The sequence below is a fragment of the Balearica regulorum genome, chromosome 1 (assembly GCF_011004875.1).
Source record: "Balearica regulorum gibbericeps isolate bBalReg1 chromosome 1, bBalReg1.pri, whole genome shotgun sequence".
NCBI lineage: Eukaryota > Metazoa > Chordata > Aves > Gruiformes > Gruidae > Balearica > Balearica regulorum.
Genome location: NC_046184.1, coordinates 201586432 through 201610737, shown reverse-complemented (window position 1 = coordinate 201610737; position 24306 = coordinate 201586432). Strand labels below are relative to the sequence as shown.

The window sequence follows — 24306 nt, the reverse complement described above, 5'->3', positions numbered from 1 at the left end:
AATTATTATTAATGTGGGTAATTAATATTTTAGATGCCTTTTAAAGTGTATTAGAGGCTAAAAATGAAAGAGAGAGCACTCTTGTGAAGACTTTTTCGCTATAGCCTATCAACAAATACTATTTGAAACAGTTAGAAAACTGGTGATTTAGTTTGCAAGCCTCAGACAGAAAACAAAGTCAATATATAATTTTACAACTACTTTTTTTTTTCTTTGGTGCATTCAGTTATAAAAAGAAATTTGCTCTGCTTTTCCTATCACAAAATTAAAGGTATTCCATATACAAAACATATTCACTGTAGATTTCACAGGATAATTAGATAATATCTTAACTGCATTTATTAAATTCTACTTCCACTCTTTTTTCTTTCAAATACATACTGGACACCAAATTCACTGAAGAGAAGTGAAGGTGATGAAGTCTGTAACAGAACTAACACATGTGACTTTTTTCTGCAGAGCAGTAAAGGAGTATGGCACCCCAGTGCCATGTCCCACTCACTCCATTTACTATGAATGGACATCTGCTGTCCTCTTCCTGTTTTTCAGTGGAAGTTTAATTCTCTTATAACATTTTTTTAGTGAATGGTCCGCTTTTTATGGAAAATTTGAATTCTTTCAGGGGAGAGATAAATGCCTAAACCTTAAACCATTCAAGTTTCAGCTGAAACAGAAAGTATTTGAGTGCCTCACAGGAGCTGCAGCTTGGGCTAGGATCATCACTGAGCACTTCATCGCCCTTAGGACACTGTGGCTGATGTGTCACCTAAAGGAAACCAGGCTATAATACAGGAGGTGTACGTTCCTATACGAAAATGAGAATATGAGGCATATAGTCCCATGGGGGAACCATGATGACAGCTCAGCATCAAAGTATTTGATTTTCAATGAGAATATTTCAGATGTATTTTTTTACACACAACAAAAATATTGCCTTTCCATTTTTATAGGGAAGGTCTGTAATTTAGGAAGATTGCTACTGGGATTTTTTTCTATCTTAGTTTCAGTTAGATTTTGCTAACTTAGGACTTGAACTATTACCTTGTAGATATCCAGGAATCCACACTGATGGTCAAACCGCGTGTAGAGCTCGTTCAGCATGCTGATGACCTGCATGGGCGTGCACTGCGCACAGATGGCAGTGAAGCCAACGATGTCCGAGAAGAGCATGGTGACATCATCAAATTTCCTGGCCTGAACCTGCTGTCCCTGCCACAACTGCTGAGCCACTTCTTCAGGGAAGATAGAAATAAGAAGATCTACTGTTTTCTTTTTCTCCTCTTCCAGGGCTTGGTGTGTGCATTCTAGCGTTGCCTTTAACTTATCCATTCGTTTTTTCAAGCCATCCTGGGCCTTTGCTTGCTCCCCAACCAATATGACATCGCGAGTAGCATCATGGATAGGTATGTCTGAAAGATGGAGGCCTCGGCCCATCAGTTCATCCAGCTTGTCCACACAGGGGGAACCCAAAAACAAAATCGAATTTGATTCTGGCACATGAATCATTTGTCCTTTAATTTCCATCACCTGCAAAATAAAAATAAAGTTTAGAAAATGAAAAATTAACTCATAGATGTGGATCCCATTCTGTTTTCACCATCCTTCCTCTTCAGCTAAAATGATAAATATAAACTGTAGCCTTGTCCTGGTTACGGCTGAGATGATAGAGTTAATTTTCTTTCCAGTAGCTGGTATAGTGCTGGGTTTTGGACTTAGTATGAGAATAATATTGATAACACACTGATGTTTTTAGTTGTCGCTAGGTAGTTGTAGTGTCTACACTAAGTCAAGGACTTTTCAGCTTCTCACGCCCTGCCAGGTGCACAAGAGGCTGGGAGAGCACAGCCAGGGCAGCTGGCCCAGGCTGGCCACAGGGATATTCCATACCATATAATGTCATGCTCTCTATATATATAACTGGGGAAGCTAGCTGGGAGGTGGGATCGCTGCTTGGAAACAGCCTGGGTGTCAGATTGTTTTATTTTCCTTTTGCACACAGTGAGCAATTGCATTTGTGCATCACTTGTATTATTGTTGTTATTGTTATTATTGTTATCATTATTCTCTTCCTTTGTTATCCTATTAAATTGTCTTTATCTCAACCTGTGAGGTTTTTTTTCATTCTCCTCCCCAGCCCCTTGGGTGGAGAGGGATGAGTGAGCAGCTGCGTGGTGCTCAGTTACAGTCTGGGGTTAAACCACGACAAGCCTTTTGTACAGAAGCCTCTTGCACTCACCTATTCAAGTAATGAGACTCACATAGTCTGCTCACCAAGGAGAGTCAGAAAATGGCCTATTTACTATACTGACACAAAAGTATTCTCAAATCAGATATTTGATTCTATTTCAACCCAATTAAATAAGAAAGCAACAACGATAATATGTATTTCTCAGAATGATGTGTAAATAATGCTTCTAAATTTCGCTCCTGGCATGTACCTGGCCTCAAAAGCAAATTCCAGAGTAGCTCCTTCTTTGTTACTTAGCTATAAATTATAATAAGCACAAAATTAAAGGGAAATTACAACTATCTGAAAGCAGGTTAGTGAAATGGTGAAGTAGCTACCATTCTTTTTCAGCAAAACAGCTACTAAGTCAAAATTGGCCATGTTATAGAGAAGTCAAATAAAAACAGACATAAGAAAGAATGCCATAAAATAATGAATGGCATTGAAAAAGTGTACCAGTGCTCCTATTTCCTATTTGCCTTCTCATATGTGCAGCAGAGTTGAAGGCTGACATTCCGTTAGAGTCTGCAGATTTCTTGGTGATACAGATTCATGTAATTTGTATTTGCAGAATAGAAGAAGGAACAATAGGAGAGGAGCAGCAGGTGGTTTGTCACACTGGTTTATAGATTTTGCATTTGCCTGTTAAACAGCTAGATGTCTTGAGTGCTGCCCAGTGGTTGATACCAATGAGGCCCTGGCTTGTTGCCTCTTGCTCCATGGTGGCAGCCAAGCACAAAACTACCAGATTGAAATGGACATTGAAAACCAACTGTAATAATATATTTGACATTTGGGGCTACATACATTCTGATTTTTATTAACTTACTCGGGTCACACAAAAGTAACTGTCAAATACTGTAAAGGTACATTTTTCACCTGACTATAGTATTTAAAAAACAAACAAACAGAAAACTAAGATGAACATGTTTCTTTTAAGCAGAAAATAATTAAATTGGATAAACTGGATCTTTTTGTAAATACAGCCTGCCATAGCTTCTGCCATGAAAAACAATCATAAACAATGTTTGCATTCCGGGACTGCACAAACACCAGGGCAATGCTGTGCTAGGTGATCCAAAAAACCCACAGTCCTTACCCCAAGGATCTCATGGTCAAAACAGGCACAAAATACAAACTTTGTGCATCAAAGCACAGTGTTAGGCACCATAATGCCTTAAATCTGTATTTTTCTATTCCACACAATCCACCGAAATAAAAAGGTCTCCTCCAGCGACCCTTTCTTTCATCATCTAGGCATTCCCTCAGTCTCACATGATTCACTTTATCATTTAATCCTCCTTCTATCCATAATCCTCCCAAGCAAAATAGGAAAACCTCAATCAGAGAATCCAGAGGTGTCTGTAATAATGAAGTGATTTAACTGTCCAGAAGCCTGGAAGCTCCTGCTGAGCTGACAGCTATTCCTACATGGTACTTTCCATGTTTGGGGGAGATGTTGGGAAGCTCCTTTTTCTGTTAGGGATTTCTTACATCAGATAATACGCTGTCATTGCAGATCCTACGGTGAATATGGGGACTGAGCCTATCCTGTCCTCATGCCCCTCTGCCTCCATACCCCACCTGCTAGCAACCCGGCAGATGTAACTTCTGATGTCAGCCTGGGAACTCAGCAAATGAAAGTAAATTAAAGTAATTAGAATTGTCATTTTTCCTAATTTATATTCCCACACACCTACTATTTACTAAGCCTTGTTTCCTCAACTACATTCTGGGACAGAGATCTCTGTGAGAAAGCTAATCAGCTACTAGATGGCAGATTTAATGCTCCAAGACTAATTGTTCTTTTTAATTTTTAAAACATATGGCTCCTTGCTCAAAACATAAGGGAAATAGATACTTTCTTCATGCATGCAGCCTCATGCTTTCAAAGGGCACATACAAAATTGTTTTAACTCTGAATTACAAATTGCCAAATGTGAAATACATAGCATGTAACTCTCTTCTTATTTTGTTCCCCTTTGCCAGAGGTTTTTCTGCTTTGTGTTCCTAGAACTTCACTGGTGTGCAAAATAAATGTGTCTCATATTATCGCTTCTCTCTTCCACCTCCAGGTGAAAATAAGGTGTCAGCTCAGGAGGAGAGAGTGTGACCACAGACCCTGGCTGAGCCAGCCTGGCTTGGGGGTGGACTGCTTGTCAGCAAGGCAAGGCACCTGGCTTGGAGCCCTGCTTCTTCTGTTATCCTGCTGTGAGACTAGAAGAAAATTAACACGTCCCTCTGTGCTCCTGCTTCGCCTCTGTCAATTTGAGGTGTTAAACTCTTTGATGTGATCTCTGTCCGTGTGAATATATTGTGCCAACCTTCCCCTGGTGGATTCTTCTCAGGAAACACTGATCGAGTGAATAACGTACTAAACAGGCACTCTGGAGTCCTCTGCTCTGCTTCTGGGTAACCCCAGGCAAATTATCAACTCTGAGTGCTTATTTGTCCTTTCAGCACAGTAGGAACAATGATATTGACCACCCTGTAACACACTTCAAGATTTATGTGTGAGAAGCAATAGAAGACACAGACAATCCTGTGAAATGCCTAACTAATAATAACCTGTTCTTCTGCCCAAGTGAGCTGAGCCCCTGCTTCAACATGGTTGAGAGTTTCTAGGGTATTTTTAGAAACTTTTGCAAAGATATTCTCCCTACACAACTGCTTAGTTTCCTGAAAGTGTCAGAGGTTCAGTGCTATTTCAGCTTTATCCTCTGAATATTACTATCACTTGTTCTGCTTAACAGGAATTGTTGATGTTTCCTGTCACTCCTTTCATGTTAAATTAGTGATTCTGATATCCTGCTCTCTCTTGATGACTGAGGGGTTTGGTTTTTGTCTGAAACTGGCCTGCTAGTCTCTTCCAGTTGTCAAATCAGGGAACTGGACAGCAGAAGCAAAGCTGCCCCAGCTTGCCTGGGGAGAAACACTGAGGTCTTGTAAAGTACAACAGTAGAGAAGAGCAAAGACCACATCGCTTTTCTCAGTTTTTGCAAAGCCCTTTCCTTTCCAAAGAAGTTTCTGAGATGATTCAGACTCTTTATAGAGGACTTAAGTCTGCAACTGTGATCCAGCATAACCTCCATCTCTTTTCTTTGGACTCTCTTGCTCTTATATCCTTCTCTGTGTCTTACAGTATAACTGAATGAAATGGGACATCAGATTTGCCTGAAGCTGGCCACAGCAAGTCACACTTCGGGGCATCTCTTCAGAGCTGGATTGCTTTACACCTGGACCATAAGCCTACAGGCAATCAGGATTACATCATCTATCTTTCTTGGAAGCAGGGAAAGATTGAAACGTTTCTGTCATCAGTTGTATTTCTTTACTCTACATTTCATTGCTGTTCTGTCTCTAATTATATTCTCACTGAATGAAATGAGAATAATTCCACTGTTTTCAGAGAACATTCTCCTGATCTACAGTGGTATAAGAAAACATTTTGAAATGAGCAATTACACGTCATATTTTATGGGATTACATTTCTGTGAAATGATGGTGCAGCCTAAGTAGCTCTAGGATGAAAAAAACAAACCTATCACTGAATTTTACTTTCACTGCAAACCCACTACAAAGAAAGGGGAGGAAGCAGAAGAGGCCCTGCTTCTCAGGAACTCTTTCAGCCTCTCTCCCCAAAGACGCATCCAGGGAACACTGACTAAAGCTGCTGTTTGAGAACATGAGAGAGTCTCCTACTGTGCTGTGCACCAACAGCTACTTCATTAAGTACACAATATCCAACGCTCTGCATGCTCTGGACACATGCCACCCTAGGATTAAGTATGGATCAAAAGCTTATGAATCAAATGCCAACTCCACTGCCTCGTCTTTAAGGATGGGGAAAAGCCTCATTTGTTGCACTGATGGAAGACAATACTTCTCTATACAAAGACAGGTGTTTTGAAATACTGACTGAGCATAGGTATACATACATTCTGGAAAAAAATAAGGGAAATATGAGACAATATTTCTGAGAAAAAAATGGGGATTTAAAGAATAATTTTCTTCATCATTAGGCCAGGCCATGTGTTCTGTGGCCTCTGCCATCCACAAATTTTAATGGAGCTGCTGCTTTGCCTTTGACCAGTACATAATCCCTCCCAAACTGTGATTATATCCTTCTTTTTTTAGGGGTTTTATTGGGAGTGGGTTAGGAACCTTACAGTGCTAGGCCACACTTTCATGAACAGTTACACATGCATGCTTGACTTCATACAATGAACAAATTCAATGAGAATAAACAAAGCTGCTTCTTTCACAGGTCCACAACTATTTAGAGGACTGGGAAGATTGGGGGGAAATCAGCTTATGACAAATCAACCTGGAAACCATCATCACTTCAAGGTACAAAGAAAACAACGTTAAAAAAAAAAAAGCATCACTGCATACTGAGGATGAGCGTATAGGGTGACTTTCAGAAAGGTGAGTCAGATGCTAGCCTAAATTTTAAAATACCTGGATTCACTTCTGTGAATGTGATGCAGGATACATGGCAGTGTCTCAGGGACATTTACAGAAAGATATTCCAAAGTATTTGAGCAGTTAGGGGCTTAGGGGATTTTGTGAGCACTGGACAAGGCAACGGGACACTTCCAGAAAAAAATGTAATGATTCTGCTTGTAATGTTTCCAGGTGAAACATCTAAAAGAAGGGCTGCAAGTAGGATGGAAGACACTGGAATTAAAAAAAAAAATCTCTTAAACTGGAGAAATGGGCTAAAACCAGGACTCAAAACAAGGGCAATGAATATGCTTAGGCAGAACTATCAAATGCAAATAATACAGGCAGGCTAACAGATCCTAAGAAGATGTCCCAGGGTCTACAGAGTGAAACAGATGAATGTAAGCCAACAAGTCATGCTGTCATTAAGAAAGAAAACACTATACAGGACTACGTAACCAAGAATGCAGCTTGCAAAACACAGGAAGTAATCCTTCTGCCCTGACCACCAGTGCTCAGGCCCCAGATGGGCAAATTTGTTTTCTGTTTGGTATAACAAAGAGGTGGATCAATTGGAGAGAATCTGGTGAAAAGCAATGAATGTGATAAAAAGTCTAGAAAATACGACCTACGAAAATATTTGAAAAAAATTTATTTACCCCAAAAGAAGAAAAATCTGAGGGTGGGGATAATAAATTCTTCAAATACACTAAGAACTGATGCAAAGAACTCAGACTGTTGTACAAATCCAGTGGGAAAAGCTTTGCAGAAAAGGACCTGGGGGTCCTCATGTACACCAAGTTGAACATGAGCCAGCAATGGGCCCTTATGTCAAAGGCTAATAGTAGCCTGGGCTCCATTGATGAGTGCTGCAGCAGGTTGAGGGAGGGGACCCTTCCCCACTGCTCAGCACTGGTGAGGCCACACCTGGAGTGCTGTGTCCAGTGCTGGGCTCCCCAGTACAAGAGAGACATGGCCATGTTGGAGAGTGTCCAGTAAGGGGCCAAAAAGATGATCAAGGACTGCGGCATCTCTCCTATAAGGAAAGGCTGAGAGAGTGGGGACTATTCAGCCTGGAGAAGAGAAAGCTCAGGGGCACCTCATCCATGTATACAGATACCTGAAGTGGGAGTGCAAAGATGACAGAGCCAGGCTCTTTCCAGTGGTGCCCAGTGACAGGACCAGAAGCAATGGGCACAAACTGACACACAGGAAGTTCCCTCTGAACATCAGGAAACATCTTTTTTTTACTGAGGGTGACCGAGCACTGGCACAGGTTGTCCAGGGAGGTTGTGGAGTCTCCATCGTTGGAGATATTCAAAAGCCATCTGGACACAGTCCTGGGCAACTGCATCTCGGTGGCCCTGCTTGAGCAGGGGGTTGAACCAGATGACCTGCGGAGGTCCTTTCCAACCTCATGAAATGAACAAGAAGTAAAAGGCTCAAATTGGAAAAAATTATTTTAATGTGAGATATTCTTCTATTGATAGGGACAGTGAGAATGGAAACATTAAGTGGTGAGGATAGTGGATGCTGTGGAATTCTTTGCTTCACTCAGTTTACAACTAAAATAGTCACTCTGTCCTCTTTTACAGGCAACAACAGAAACAGGGGTTTCCAGAATAAAATTCACATGATCTGTGTGAGTTGTCTAAGGGTCGAATGAATTGTGTCTCGTAGAAATACCTACATTTCGCTGTTGTAAAGGGAGCACAAGGCTTGGACATAGATGCCTACACTAGTGAGTCCATCCCCTATCAGAATAAACTTACTTCATAGCAGTAAAGATATTCCTGTGTATTTAAAGACACCTAAATGCCATTATATATTAAGAGAAGTACAAGTTGTCTATTGATCAAACGGATTTGTATTTTAAACACTCCAGATCTCAGTTCAATTAGTTAAACAAAAACTTGATATGCCCATAAAGTTAACTCTGCTCTGTGGTTGGCTGACCACCGACACAGGCAGAACACATAACTCTGACCTTAAACAGAGAAAAAGGAACAGCCTTTACAACCTCTCTAATACTCCAGCTCTGCCTGTAGAGTGGGGTAAGTCAGAGCCACAGCCAACAGAACCAAGAGTGGAGAAAGTTTCATGCAAATAAGAAAAACTGATATTCAAATGAAGCCCCAATTCACTATCTTATCTGTAGACAAGAAAAAAAAAAGCATCTAAATTCAATATAAAAATCATAACAAAACGCCAGCTTCCATCACACCTATGTTTTACTGAAAAAGCTAAGAGAAATATCTATCATCTCCACAGAAATTAAAAAACATTTTTTCAATTGATGCAATTGAATAAACTAGTCAGCGTTTGCTCAGCACAACTCAGGACGTGCTCAGGTCCTTGCAACAGTATAACTCTCCGCATTTGCTTACAAGTTTGGATTTCCAGCTCAATGCATTGTCAAAAGAACGTTATTCCACACAGCAGCAAAGTGACTGTTACAAATTTCTGGTTATTTATAGAAATCCCTGGGGTGTTACATAATGTGCAACAGTCTCTAGACCAAAGTGAACAAATTTAACATTTTCTGTACATCGTAGATAGATACCTCGCAAACATAGAATATGAATGCATGGATATCACAGGAAACCCACCTTTAGAAAACCCAAAATTTTGGTGGGAATACGCTCATGTTCTATAATGTAAAGGAGAAAGTGATAATGAGGGAACCATTAAAATCTTTCAGTTGTAAACTTGGACCTCCAAAGCAATTTCTTGATATCAAAAGAGTGTGGCAAACAAATTAGGGTTAGATAAGACCTTCTCCACATAAAGCACAGGTATGCATGGCCAATCAGAGCATGGAGCCATCTGTAAGTAAACGTGAAAGGGGAAGAGGTAAAGGAGATGACTCTATACTTTGCACATTAGTCTGTCAAAGCAACTAGATAAACAAAATGAAACGGTGGGTTACACCTGAAAAGATCATGATGATTTACAATTTGTCCCTTCTTGCTTCAAGGCACAGAAATTGCTTTAAAGATGGTACTCCACACTGCTTCCTGGTAAAGTCCAAAATAAATCTAGCCCTGAGGCATAAAAGTAATGGGAAAACGATTCCTTGAAGGAACTCCTTTCTTCACAAGGTAGCAAAGAGCCATAACTCAACCCAATATGTGCCTGAGTTAGTTCCCCTCCTGGGTGCTCCCAAGCAGAGGAGTGGGTGAACTCAACATGGCAGACGGGCAGAGCAGCCTGACAAGGTGCTGGTGCCTGGCTGCATGGCACAAAGGAACAAAAGACAGTTGCTAAAACAAGAGGAAGAAACTCACCAGTGATTCCAAGATCATTTCAAAATGCCTTTTAAAGACAACACACTGAGATTAGATTGGATTTTTTTTTCATTAATAAATATCTTCATATACTTAATAATGATCTGCCAGGGTCCTGAAGGCACCATTGGTCTGACTGCCCCTGCCCATTTCCCCGGGGCTCCCCCCACCCTGCCCTGGGCCCAGGACCCCATGTCAGCCCCCTGGCACTGTCAGTCCCTGCCCCAGCAATGCTGCAGCTGGACCAGTCTCCAGCTCCCGCAGCCCTGCCCTGCCTGGCCATCAGCCCCGCTGAGCTGGGCCCACCGCTGGCCCCAAGGCCCAGCCCAGTCTTGGTCTGTCCCTACCCCCAGGGAGGTCCCAATGCCCGGGGCTGGGGCTGCCCCTGGCTGCCCCACTCCTGGCTTGGGTGGTTGGAACAGGCCCTGGCTGCCAGGCCCTGTCCATCTACCCTGGGGACCCCCATGGCTCCCTGGCTCCCACTGCACCCTGACAGCATCTCAGAAAAGATTTTGCCTAAAGCACCTGTCAGCATTCAAGGAGCATCTGGATGATGCTAACTAACTACTCATATAGTTTAGTTTTAGGTAGCCCTGTGAGAAGCAGGGAGTTGGACGTGACCCTTACGCATCCCTTCCAACTCAAGGTATTCTACTATTCTATGTTTTTCCTTTCAGTGAAAAATCTATTTAATGCCTGAAGATGACTTTTAGGTCACATACACTTCGATTAGAGTGCTAGATTTTTAGGTATTGATAATACATCTCTCTGCTGCTTCAGTAAAAGCCAGGATATCCTATGCAGATATACAGCATACACCTTAATCCATCAACACAGTTATGAATGTACAGCATCAGGGTTAAAAAAATCTGTTTGCATTGGCCAGGAGCAGAGCAGTGAAAACACTTTTTTGGGAATACCCATTTGTTTAGCCTAATATCTTTCTCTCCGATGCTTCTGGCAATTGGGAGGAGCTGGCCTGGCTTCTTCATGGACAGTGGGGCTTAGAAACTGTAGGATTTCTGCTCTCAGAGCAGTACACAGTGTCTGAAGTTATGGACTGTAGGAGCCCCATGCAACTTTTCAGTGAGATTTATATTCTTGACATATAGTTTAAAAGAGACAGGAGGATTAACTGCTCTGAGAAGCTGCAGATTCTGAAAGATTCCAGCTTATGGGATAGTTCACCATTTTTTCATATAACTTTGAGTCAGCCAGGAGCATTTTTTAAAAACTCCTGAAAACCAGAAGCCCTGCTGCTTGACAGGAACCATGAGAACAGTGGTAATAATAAACATACTCCAAACAGGAGGTCCCCAAGCCACGCACTTGTATTAATGTTGCATTTCATCAAAAGCAAAATGCATTTTTTGTACTTACGACCCCACCACAGTTTGATTACAACAAATCAATCAAAGTGTAAGGGAAACTTTACATATTTAATATTCTCTCTGTGTTTATGTAAGACAAATGGAAAAGAATTACACTACATTTCCAATGAATGTATGTTAAACACTCTTATTTTAAGCCTTCCCTGGGAAAAATAAATGGATTATTTTTGTTCCATTTTTATTTCCATTTTAAAAAAGGGATGGAGAATGAGAAAACAAGAATGTAACATTTGAGAAAGTCACTAAAGCTCTCTGAAAAGTTGGTTCTTCAGTTCAAATGAATCGCCATTACCCTGATAAGGCAATGAGGTGGAGGGTGACACAAATGCACATTCAGTTTGCTAACTTCACAGAGGTAAAATTTAGATTGGATATTAGGGAAAATGTCTTCACTGAAAGGGTTGTCAATCATTGCAACAGGCTTCCCAGGGAAGTGGTTGAATCACCATCCCCGGAGGTATTTAAAATATGTGTAGATGTGGTGCTTAGAGACATGGTTTAGCAGTTGGACTTGGCAGTGCTAGGTTAACAGTTAGACTTGATGATCTTAAAGGTCTTTTCCAACCAAAACAATTCTATGATTCTATAAAAATTATGCTTGTTACAATTAAGTTACCTGAAATCATTATGCCAAATTAATAGATAAAGACCCTAATACAATACTTATCATGTCTTCTTCTGCACCTTATATTTTAAGAACATTCCCATGCATTATCTAATTATATATAATATAATTTATAATAGTTATTTCTTGACTTCCAAACATCTTTTCTTGAAAAGAAAATCTTTCTTCAAAAGAAAATCCCGTAGCAAAGTTATGAGCATCATATTTTGCTTTTGTTGGGGTGAGGGCAGAGGGAAGAAAGAACCTGTGAAAAAATGAAACTGTGGTTTCATTTCTTGACTCCCAGAGTGTACATGATGAGCCCACAGCTCCTGCCCCAAAAGCAGATCCAAGGGTCTGTATCACAGCCTGGCCCCAGCTGGGTGCGTGTTCAACACACATAATGGCGAGTCTCTGGCTCGCCACTGGCTTTCGTGGTGGCCAAGCTGGTCCTTACCAGGTCAGCCTTTACACCGACAGCTCTGAAGATGCTGAATTGCAAGCAGAAAATTTCATTTCTGAATAGAAGATAAAGTACCATCATTAAGTACGTTTGTCTGCTCGACTGCATCTTTGAGACCTTGTCTCTCTTTTCTTTTTTGAAAATTATCTTACAAAGTAGCATAATTACCAGCACCCAGAGCAAGTTAATGCTCAGCACATTCCATTAGACCCAATTTTACAAAAAGTCAAAGCATCTGCAGGGAAATCTTTTTATGATATAAGTCTAATATAAATTAATAAGAATAATTTAAGATTGCCTTTAATTACAAAATTTTGTTGTTTTAAAACAAACATGTCATTTTATTACTACCTTTTGTTTACATCACAAACCCAGCATCAAAGATCTTTCAATTTGTTTTGAATTATTTAACAAAAATTTTAAGAACAGTTGAGTTATACAACAGCAGTAGTAGCTGATTGAAAGACACAAAATCCTTCCTATAGTTTAAAATTCATCCTGCTCCATACATCTAGACCTTCCTCTTTTTTTTTTTTTTTTGGTGGTGCAACTGCCATACAGCAGTATGCAGACAGGGAAAAAAAATTACCAGGGGCTGAAATTCCTCTGGACACTCTACTCTGAACTGGGCCCTTCTTCGCTATATGTTGTGCAAACACATCACATCGCACCTTTGCTGTTCTTCTGAGCTTACACTGCAACATTCTTGACTTTAACACACAGGGTAATGAAACAAGATTGATCGCTAAGACTATCTATCTGGTTAAAAATAAATGCTACATATATTCACATGATCAAAACTCCAATTATCTCATGCCTGTAGAGACCTTTATAATTGACAAATATTATTTGTTGGTTTGTTAAAGACAGATATTTTTATTGATTTATGGCAAAGTCAACCAAGCAGCATGATGGAGGAATGTTCCAGTACACTGAAGGCAGTGGAAAGGCTCCCATTTTCCACAGTATTGTTACTTTTGGGATTAGTTCCTACTCTTTTCACCATAAGATTTGTGCAGGTGCACAAATCAGTCCTGCACCTAATCCTTCCACCAGCAGTATTCAGCTCCTAGCAAAAGCTTCTCATTTGAATATGATCCGTCCCAGCTGCCTGAGATGATGTGCTAGCAGAAAGGACTCTTAGTCATTCTGTGATATTTCTTGCTAAATATTTTTCTTTCCCAGATCCAGGTTAGTTAGTTTCTTTGTGGATTTTTTTTTTTATCAAAATGCAATGAAATGGTTAAATGAGAATATATGTTTATTCATGAGAACAGCAGGCAATGAGCAGCAGAAGCAGCTTTCCCCTTTGATCTGTGCAGAACAGATATATATAGCAACCATTAGGATATGTGACATTTCATCACCAACCTAGGTACCTTAAAAGTCCTGTGATTAAAAGATCCCTTAGCCCATGCACTAACTAGCTTGCAGACATTTTTCTCCTTTAGGACTTATATGTTTCAACTCTTTCGCTATTTCATCTTAAGTATATAAACCTGCTCCAAATTCCTGCCAGCACCACACCAAGGAACTGATTAGATGTAGAGTCCTCTGTTGGTGTTTTACTTTGTTTCTTTCTTTATTACCCCATGTACCAAGTACTTTTGCAGCTTTGATAAAAGATTCTATCATTAGAATTTGATATTGAGATTAATCAATTCTGATCTCTTGGTGCAGTATAAATTTTCAGAACACCAGGAGAAGAAATTTCTTCTTTTCCCAGTCTAATCATTCTTATGTTAGACATAATTAGAAAGAGCCATTCTACCTCTCATTGAAGTCATTGTAAATATATCCAGCTGTTTTTAGTGGGAACTGTACCAGGTTTTTAAAATTAAATTTTCTATATTTTTCTTCAAAAGGTTGAATTTCTTTCGGTATGTTCAACACAATACATTACAGTATTAGGAGACCTTTCATCCATAACTTTCTATTAGCTACCAGATTTGACATGTACCACTAAAAGACAATCTTCATGTGGAGTCTCTTACAGGCCACGTTAAAGATCGAAATTTGGGAAGAATGCATTGGCCTGGCTTAGTAGTCCCAGGTTAAGGGTATCAATTTTAACAAAATCCACGATGTATTTATTTTACAACCCATCAAGAAATGAAAAGCAAACAAAAACATTAAAAAGCCTTTAATGTAATTTTAGATATAACATATATAAAGTGTGAGAGGGAACAGCCGGATGTAAGGAATATTCACATTTCCGCATGCGTTAAAATATGTTTAGCTTCCATTTTCTTCATTGCAATTAGTTAATTTTTCCTTTAAATGATAACAAAGGAAATTAAAAGGATTAGGTGGAAGGTGATATTTTAAAACCGAAACATGGTCTGTGCTGCCTTGATTATTCTAGCACAAATTGAAGAAAGCAGTTAAAGCAAGCTGCTTCTATGACCCAAGCTGACAAGAGAGAAATATGAAGTTGTCCCCAAGTTCTTAGCTGCTCAGCATTGCTGCCTGAGGGCCACCAAAGCCTGGAGGAAGGTTGGTCCTTCAAGTGCAAAGGTATGGCACAAGTGTGAGCGTGGATGCAAATGGGAGACCCAGCTGTTAGAGTGAAGAACAAAGGAAGAGATTGGTCTAAAAATGTTGAGAACTGCTGCCTTAGCAAGCTCCCCACTCAGCTTGCAGATTTCTGCCCTTCAGGGGCGGTTTGCAAAACTGCTCAGTACTTGCCGTGGGTATGCAGACCACGAGCCAGCCCAGCCCCAGAAACCACAGGACTGCCCTAGCACAGTGCTCTGCCTCGGCTGAAGTGCCCTGCTGAGAAGCAGAAAATACTTGCTCGAGCACAGCATGGTGCCAGCACAGCTGCCTGGCTTTTGGATCAGGGCCAGCTTACCCTTGACAGGCCGAGACCGAGCGGAGCTAACGAAAAGCTGTCTCTATACACATCGACAGGACCAACTTCTTCCAATTTATGCAAATACCAACCTTGCTGTATTTGCTAAGGCAGTGGGTAGTTACATGGCATGGATTAGCCAGGAAGGGGTTTTGACAAAGGTTTTCCAGACATACCCAGGCTAGATGCAATGCTGTTGTAGCAAATGGAAGGGGCTAAAGAGCCTCCCACTCATCACACTGTTTGAAACCAGCACCACATCTGAGGGTGTTACTGTAGAAATACAGTCCCCCTAATGCTATCCTTAGCTGTAATCCAGCAGTGTGTGTTTTGCAGTATCAGCAAGCTTCCCCCAGGGGCTGTCCCCTCCTCTTCTCAGTCCCTGCTGGGGTTTATTAAGGACCCTGCCTGACCCTTGGTTACAGGAGCAGGGGCTCCTTGATGCTCTTCCTTCAATGGCTCCTGACAGAAAAACAACCCTGCCAAGAATCTCTCATGAAAAAGGTCCCACGAGAAGAGCCTAAAAGAAAATAGAGTCTTTTCATGGAAATTAGTTTACCTTAGTTTTTCCAGTTTTTACCTGGAAATCTGCGGCTTTCTGTGCTGATTCACCACAAGGCTAAGTTTTACTAAGCATTGGTAGAACCTACTTCCTCTGGCACGTGTGTTTTCATTAGCTGCACTGCATTTTCATTATATATTTGGGCTTTGCTTTACGTGGCCTGTCATTGACTTATGTATGATTCTGATTCTACAATTCTATGGTATAGGCTTATTTCATTTACATGCACAGACACACTCATAAGTACTCACCTCCTTCAGCACAAGTCATGATCTACTTGGATTCAACAAGCAATGAGGCAAACGTTGGGCCTAGTAATACACAGTTTTGTCTTCAATGATTTTGCACCAACACCATATATTTCTAGAGTGCTGTAGTACACTGGAATACACATTTACACTGGAAATCCCATCCTCTCTTCTGCGTATTACCCATGTATGTTTCATGGTACTCAAACTAACACAAACACAAAAATTAGAAATCTTTCCCTAGTTTTCAAATACAACTTGCAATATTTGGCTAGACATGGTGTCCTCCAGAATGTTTAATTTTTGTTATTTTATTCTTTTTCATAATCTATTACTAAAGTAGCAAGTGTATATACAACACTTTAAGGAATATTGAATGTTATTGCATTATCAAGGTGATGATTCTATGAAATAAAATTCTAACTCTCAAAATGGCACTGGCTGATGTGCTGGGAATACGGAACATAGGACCTCAGTTTCTCATGCATGATCATATGATTTATTTATAAAGTTAAAATAAGTAAAAATAAGCCAATTCTTCCAAATAATCTATTCTTGCTCAGTATTCCATCAGAAGAACAATCACCAAAAAAAGGGACAGTAAAATTTAGCAGTTCTTAATCACACTGCGACAGTCTTTTGATTTAAAGCAATGGAATTATTCACAGATCAGTTGATTTCTTTAAAAGGAGAAACTATTCTTGTATTCACCAAGGAAATGAGCGAAAATGAAGATGATTACCCAACTTCAGGTAAAAGGAAACGGCACAGAAAAGCAGACCGATGACTGCCTATTTCTGTGTTAAGACACAAATTCTCTCACAAGACAGTATGTTACCTTTGGTTTAAAGAAGTTTTCCAACTGCTTTAAAAATGCATGGCTCTCCAGGAGGGATGCTCCTGAGCATGAAAAGCATGAAAAGCAATGCAAAGGCCTAATCTGAAGTTGTATGAGGTTAATGGGGAGGCTGTTTCTGACAGCAGCACGCTCTGCGACAGAGGGTGGCAAATAAGCGGAAGATCCCTCCTTTCTCAAACGATCAAAATACATTCACCTTTCATTGGAGGAAACAAGAAAGTCTAGGTTATAACTACCAACACTCACTACAAGTATACATTGTGTCAGGTTGTTATAAGAAATGGAAATAGTCTGGCATAAACAACTCTCTGATGACATTTGTGATTTGTCAGTCACAGCTAAACAGTGTAACTAGCCATTTTCCCCAATTTCTTCCCACACATGTCTGTGAAAGGAAATAACACCCTGTGCTCAACAGGCAAGAAAATAAGGCATTGTTTACCAAAACTCAGTTTGCTGAGACTGAGTGAAAAGTGACTAGTGACTTGTGAAAGTTGCTAGTGACTTGTGAAAAGATGGAAGAATGAAATCTCTCTCCTTTCTGCTGTGGCTGATGGCCCCTCAGGCAATCCAAAACACCTTTGTATTTCACACACCATAACCCAACTGAAATATGTTAAATGACCACAGATTACCAAGGCACTTCAATTACATTTAAGTCCCCAGAGTGAAAATCCTGACTTAGTGAAGTAAATGGCTAAACAGCCAACTTTTCTATGTAGAGAACTCCACTGCAGCTTCTTTTCTATGCTATGAAATTATATACTATTTGAACATTGATGGCCATATATATATATATAAATACAGTCTCCGCTTACTGCAAAGGTTCACAACATCTTAATGCTCGTTATTTCACAAAAGCAGTTACTAATTGAAGTCAACAGATAAATTAAATCAAACCTTATTCTGGAAAGCTTTCCAGAGATCAGCTTCCATATGCCCAGAGTTGTCTTGCTCACTTCAGATCACCAGAAGCCTAAATTCTGCAGAGCTCAGTCAAATCTCAGTTTCATGTGTGTAAATCATCAAAGTCAGGAGAATTGTCTTGGATTCACACAAGATGACAAAAGCATCACTGTCTTACAGTGCCTAAACTTTTAACTGTTATATGAAGACATTCTTGTTACACAAGTTAAAATTCCTGATTTTGTATTAAAATCAGATCACACAAGAAATGAAAAATTTTAGAGATGCAAGATTGTTCCAAATACTATAGTTTGTAACAGAATAAATCCTCCAGAAATAACTCTAATGTTGAAGTTAATTAGTAAAACAACCTGCAAAATAATTCTTCTGGAATGAGAACTGAAATTTGGTAACATACCTAAGCAATATATTTTAAACTTAATTTTATTTTTTTCATATTTGGTGACAGTCTCGTATTCAAAGCTGTTGTAGCCACACAGTTCCAACAATGCCAACTTTAGCAAGCTCTTCAGTCACCCTCAATTACAGTCCCCCTTGAGATAATACTGGTAGATGTATCCTTAATACTTAGAGAAAACAGTGACAGTAGCTGGTCAGAAATATCCTGGCAAAATACCTTTTGGTGTCAGGAAATGATGACTCAAGGAAAGCAAAATATTTCATGGGTATACATTAATTAAATCAAAGGATAAAACAAAATATGTATCCACATGGACTCAAATTCCAAACTCTTTAATTCCATCATCTCTATTCAAACAAACACTTTCAACTTATTGACAGAGAAATACTATATTCTAAATTTTACATCTCAAACTTTTGAAAAAACAAGTTCTAGTTTTCATTTTTGAAGAAAAAATTTTGAAATGTCACAATTCTCTCAGGTTAAGGAAGTTGAAGTTTTGATTATTTCTAATAAAGACAGGCAATTAAAAGATCACATTGTCTCTATGGGGCACTATACCCTGAGCTGCAATTAACAGAAACGGTTTCCTCTTCAGCAGTGATAGTCAAAAAAAGGTGGCAAGGTTGTATTACTTGAAGGCCTATCTCTTATTACATACAGGCTAAGAAAATTGTGTTTTCAAATATATCAATACTATCAGATTGAAATTATGTTCAGGTTGTAAATATTTTAATTACATCTCTCTTTGTGATATTTGGAACAACAAGAACAGAAATATCTCTTTCCTGATGCAAGACAGCAGACATCTAAAAATTCGTCTCAGATTAATTCTGGGCATCCCTTTCCAGTGGATTTTCTTTATCAAACCTAACTGGCATACTGCTAACAAACTGATTCGTTTGCTTTGGCTTTGAACATTAAACTGATTTCCCTCTCTTTATCTTCATTTTGACCGCTGTACACCTACACAGGTAACATCAGACCACATTTTTCTTAGTTAGACCAGCAAATGTTACATGCCACGCTTTCTTATGCTGCTGCCACTGTGCCATTACTCTCATTAAACAGCCAGTTCCAGGAACAGCCTGTGTCTGGCAAGCTGTATCAGCTCTACAAACTTTCCGACAAGCCAGAATTCCTGACACAGAAGTAATGATTCTCCTATGTTTATTCATACATCAACCTTGGAATACAATGCATACTTTTAGAAAGAGGTTGATAATGTACTTTTGTACTGGCGCTATGATAACACCACAGTTACAGCACTAAATTGGCTGTATTAGATTAATCATTGGTCCTCCTCCTCCCCTGCCCTCTGCCTGCTCTCAACCAATACAGACACCCCAGACTAAGTCGTTAGGGCTGCTGATGTATTTTATGGGTGAGGAGAGGTCCTTGGTTTTATGGAGTTTTTTGGAGGTGGTCTTTTGGCTTTATTTGGTCTTGTTGTGTTTTGTAGTCTGTTTGGATTTTTTTCTTTTTCTGAGAGCTATCTTGAGGAAGTCTAAAAAGCTGCTGCTTTAGGTGAGGAGGAAGAGACCAGGACTCCAGAATGACCTACCTTTTGCTTTCTGATCCAAATACCACACTACAGGATGCTAATGACAAAGTCCCACCAGGAGCTCTGAGGCAGCAAAACCTGAACTTCTCTCCCAATTAAGCAGCTTTGCTGCGAGAGGTTCTCAGCTTTGCTTCAATGCAGCTAATTTTTGGTGTTCTGTAACCTGGTTCTGATTTAGCCACTAATTGCTTTCCCTTTCTTATAAAACCAGATGGAGAACTCTTCAATGGGATTACTGTTGTTAGTCTTTTTTCAACAGTGGCAGTAAAGAGTTTTTACTCTGGTTCGTAGCATTAGTGGTTTCCTAATGCCTCCAGAGAATCTAGTTTCATCTCTTTGGTTACTGAATTCTCCAAGTGATCTGAGGCCAATTTCTAAATATCTCCTCTCTCATTATACTTGTAATCAACAACAATCTGCTGCCTGTATCATCTGGCAAAAACATCTTTAAGCTGGAAAGGGAGCTTGCTTTTCTACCACTGTTCAGTCGTCATACCTATCTCCAGCTTGCTATGATTCTTTGCTCCTTCTTCCATATCATTCACAATAAATGGCAGTACTTAAACCTCACGAAATAAGACTAAATAAGAGTAGTAATCCTAGTCCATTTACTGCACTCTCTTGACATTTGATTTTAACATGATTTTTTTCTCTTCCTTTTTTTCTTCTTCTTACTAAACTCTGGTTTTCCTCCTAAACTTTCGCTAGCGATTTCAGGAAACATCATGTTCTCATTTTCAGTAGTACCAATTTAAAATAATGTCCACTGCAGTAATCCAACTTATTCCAAATGTGCAGCAGTGTAATAAAGCAGCACTTGATTTATAGCTGCTTCCGCAAATTTCCTCTGTTAATTGCCATCAAACTTGATGGGTTGGGTTTTTTTTTCCTTTCTTCATGCACAAGCCAAAAGGAAAAGCTTTTTTTGCCAAGTTTCCTTAATCTTTCTTAAAATTAAGTGCTCTGATAAATATACATGTATTTCAGAACTCTGACATTTTACTGGATTGTCTGACTTCTTTCTACTTCCAATCGCAGAACATGGAAAGTCTTTTATTTTGATGGATCAGAAGCCAAAACACACAAGATCTATTGCTTCTCTAGCCAGAGATTCTGTTTTCATTTACTCTAAAAAGGTCTCATCTGCCTCCAAAATAATACAAGCTTCTAAAAGAAAGGTAGTCACAAGTACTACAATGAAAAAAAAAAAAAAAAACCCACACCAAAAAAAAAAAAACACCAAAACACAAACCCAAAACCCTGAAGTGAGAAAATTACCAAAATTCTCAAAAGCAACTGCTTCTTGCCACCAAGATTTGTAATTTTTAAGAGAAATAAAATTTCATGACATGGAAATTAGGACCTTTCAAATACTTCATGTTCAGCACCCACCATCACATCTGCATATCTTGGTTCTCATATCCATTTTTTTTAACCTTACCCAAAATGTTGTGACCCATTGGTGGATTCAGGCTGCCTCAAAGCTATAATTTTTTAATGATGGATCGAATTGTGATGTAATATTACCTTATTACAGTAAACTGCTCTGGATGTGTATTTCACATTTATACTCTTTGTAGAATCTCATTTCATTAGTGAAATGTTCATAATAAGGTATATGAAACCAAAGACTAGAAATTAAATTGACTTCATCCTTCCTCTTGGGCTGGAAAGACTGCCTTATTCATTTACAAAGAGAAGACAAAATTAATAAAATGGATTACTGTTTAGAAAAAGTAAATATTTTATGTGCTTTAAATTATATAATCTGTAATGTAATTTGGAGTCAGCGACATTTATTCATTTTCAGCAGGTATGAGTGTTTGGTTTATTCTGTTTTGCATGGAAGAGGAGCAGGTTCTACAAAGAGAAGAACATATATTGTCTTTAAAAGAAACTGGAATAAAAAAGGATTAAATACAATAGAAGCTTCACCCTCATGTGGCTAGGACTTCTTGCCTTTCAATCTTGGATGATTCAAGACTATATTTAATTTGTTTTCCTAATCTTCCAGCGTAATTCCTCCTTTTCTGGAACCTACGCAATATCAAGTGTAAACAGATACACTACTAAAATGTAGTTTCTGACGCACATGTGCAACCATATAACAAATCTAAACTTGGCTTGATCATCTTTTCTTGCCATATCTTTGCGTATCTTCCTAAAGCAGCCTCAGTAATTACTGGCATCATGTGGCACAATTATGGACTTTGAATCAAAACAAAAGGCAGCAGATTGCAATAATTTTAGATGGTAATGAATCTAACATTAGATTATCAGAACACTAATGAGAACCAAGGTGGTTTGAAATGGCATGCTCAAATCAGAATTAAATTTTGTATTCCTTTTGTAAAGATGAATAATTTAAACTTCCTGAAAGTGTTATAATCTGTAAATGACAAGGTTTAATGGATCTTGCCTCACAAATAACATATCAGACAGGACATACATGCTTAATTTATGTTGCATGCATTCTTGGAACACATGTATACAGGTGAAAAAAAGATAGCTAATATATATATATATATACAGAAATCTGCTAAAATATAAAAAAGAGGAGCCAAGCACATAAATCAGTGCCACCTTTAGCTGATTTGCATATCAGAACTTATGAGAATGAAATTATCTTTTTCCTTCTTTTATTGTTTGAATATATTCCAGATTTCCAAGCACAGTCTAAGTATGGTCCCTTCTTGTTTGGAAAAACTGCAGCAAAAATAAATATGTCAAGGGTCATATACAAATCCATGCCAAGTAAGTTCTTGGCTCTAAAATGTAATAACTCAGATCGCCTGAGAGCTCCCAGATTATCACAGCACCCACTCAAAATTGTTTTTCCACAAAGTTAAATAATATAAAGGCTCCTTCCAAGATTTCATATTAAGACTCTCCCCTCTGTCTAGAAAAGACCCTCTCCTTTCCTGTTTTCTTATAATTATAGTAGAGAACATTTGTTATTTCAACTACAACTTTTTCAATCTAAAATCCCACCCTCAGTGCAACTATGAGCATGTGATTTTTGTCAGATATTGCTTTTCTTCAATCTGTTATCTTCATATTCTTCACTTTCATTAACTGTGAGTTGTCTTAAGATTCAAATTATGTGTTTCTTGATCTTCTATCTATAGCACCTTGTGGGTGCTATAAATAATAAACAGCACCTTGTGTGCTTCTTCCTTTAGGATCCAACCCTTCAAGCAGTTACGATTCTGTCAGCAGTCACACCATCTAGGACAGTTAAGCAGGAGAAACTGAGCAATGGATAGCAACACGTCACTTTGTTGCTATTTTTAAATTTCAGGATAAAAGATGAAAAGCCTCAGCCAAATAAAAACTTCTTTTTGGGGGGGCATACTGTACCTTTCATATCTATTAGAAACTATGATATATTCCATCTGCTTCCATACATAGACTGAAAAAGAAGTTAATACTGGGAAAGTCTTCTTGATAGAGCCAATTATATAGTATGTTGCCTCACTAACAACAAGCATGAATCCAACTGGGATAAATCCTTCTCTCATTTTACTGGTCTATACAAAAATAAGGCCATTGACTCAATGTAGTTAGACCAGATTTACAACACTGTGATTGAAAGCAGAAGTCTTTGCTGTCTTGGATGAGTGACAGAGGATTTGGCAGGAGAAAAGAAACAATCATGAAGCAAATTCCACCTCTCTTCTTACTGAAGAAGTCTCTCTGACTTCAATGGAAATAGGATCAAGCCAGCATTCAAGCTCGATCAAACTGTTCTCTTTTTAATCTAGCAATTATTGTCACGTTGTCTGGAAAAAAACCCAGCTATTAAAAGATTATAAATGTTCAAAGGAAAATTATAAAATATAATCTCTGCAGCCATAAAAAAGGAACTATTAATTTTCTTTAAAAATAAGTCTCTTTAAAAAACAACTAATGAAGAAAAAGAACTGCTAAAAAAACAAATATATTTTCTGTTGGATGCTAATATTGTCGATATTTTTCCTCTTGGCTGAACTCTGAAGGTAAATTTGTACTTAGCAGATATAATAAAGCAAAAATGAGAAATTATATCATTACTGTTAGCCAACCATGTCCAATTTCATACTAGTTTTCAACCAGCAGTAGGAGTGTGCCCCTTTAATTTAAGAAATTAAGTTAATTTGGCACAGTCTTTAGCATGTCTTTTTCTCATAGGACAATGCTGAAGCCATCTATTCCATTAGTCAAGAGGGTGAAAAATCCAGAAACTGCTGCATTTGTAGTTCAAATTGAATAGCCCAATTAGGGAGTTAAAATGCATGACAACATGGAGAATGCCTTTTAGTAGCCTGCCATTTATAGTACAGACTCCATGAAGGGAACTATATTAAAATGTACATTCTGATGTTATTGTAACATCCTTTAGTTGTTCTGTTGCTACTGATTTACAGAACTGAACCAGGAAGTTGCTTTTCATCAGCGTACATTTTCCCTCCATTCTACAAAAAGCGTAGCTTGA

General features: G+C 38.9%; 1 protein-coding gene across 2 annotated transcripts in view; it reads right to left on the bottom strand.

Moving 5' to 3' along the window:
* GUCY1A2 (guanylate cyclase 1 soluble subunit alpha 2) overlaps positions 1-24306 on the bottom strand; it is a 180249-nt gene that overhangs the window by 89468 nt on the left and 66475 nt on the right. For both annotated transcript variants that reach the window (XM_075742301.1, XM_075742300.1), the window contains exon 5: positions 1042-1527. In XM_075742301.1, the coding sequence (XP_075598416.1) occupies positions 1042-1527 (486 nt within the window). The remainder of the gene's footprint in view (positions 1-1041; positions 1528-24306) is intronic.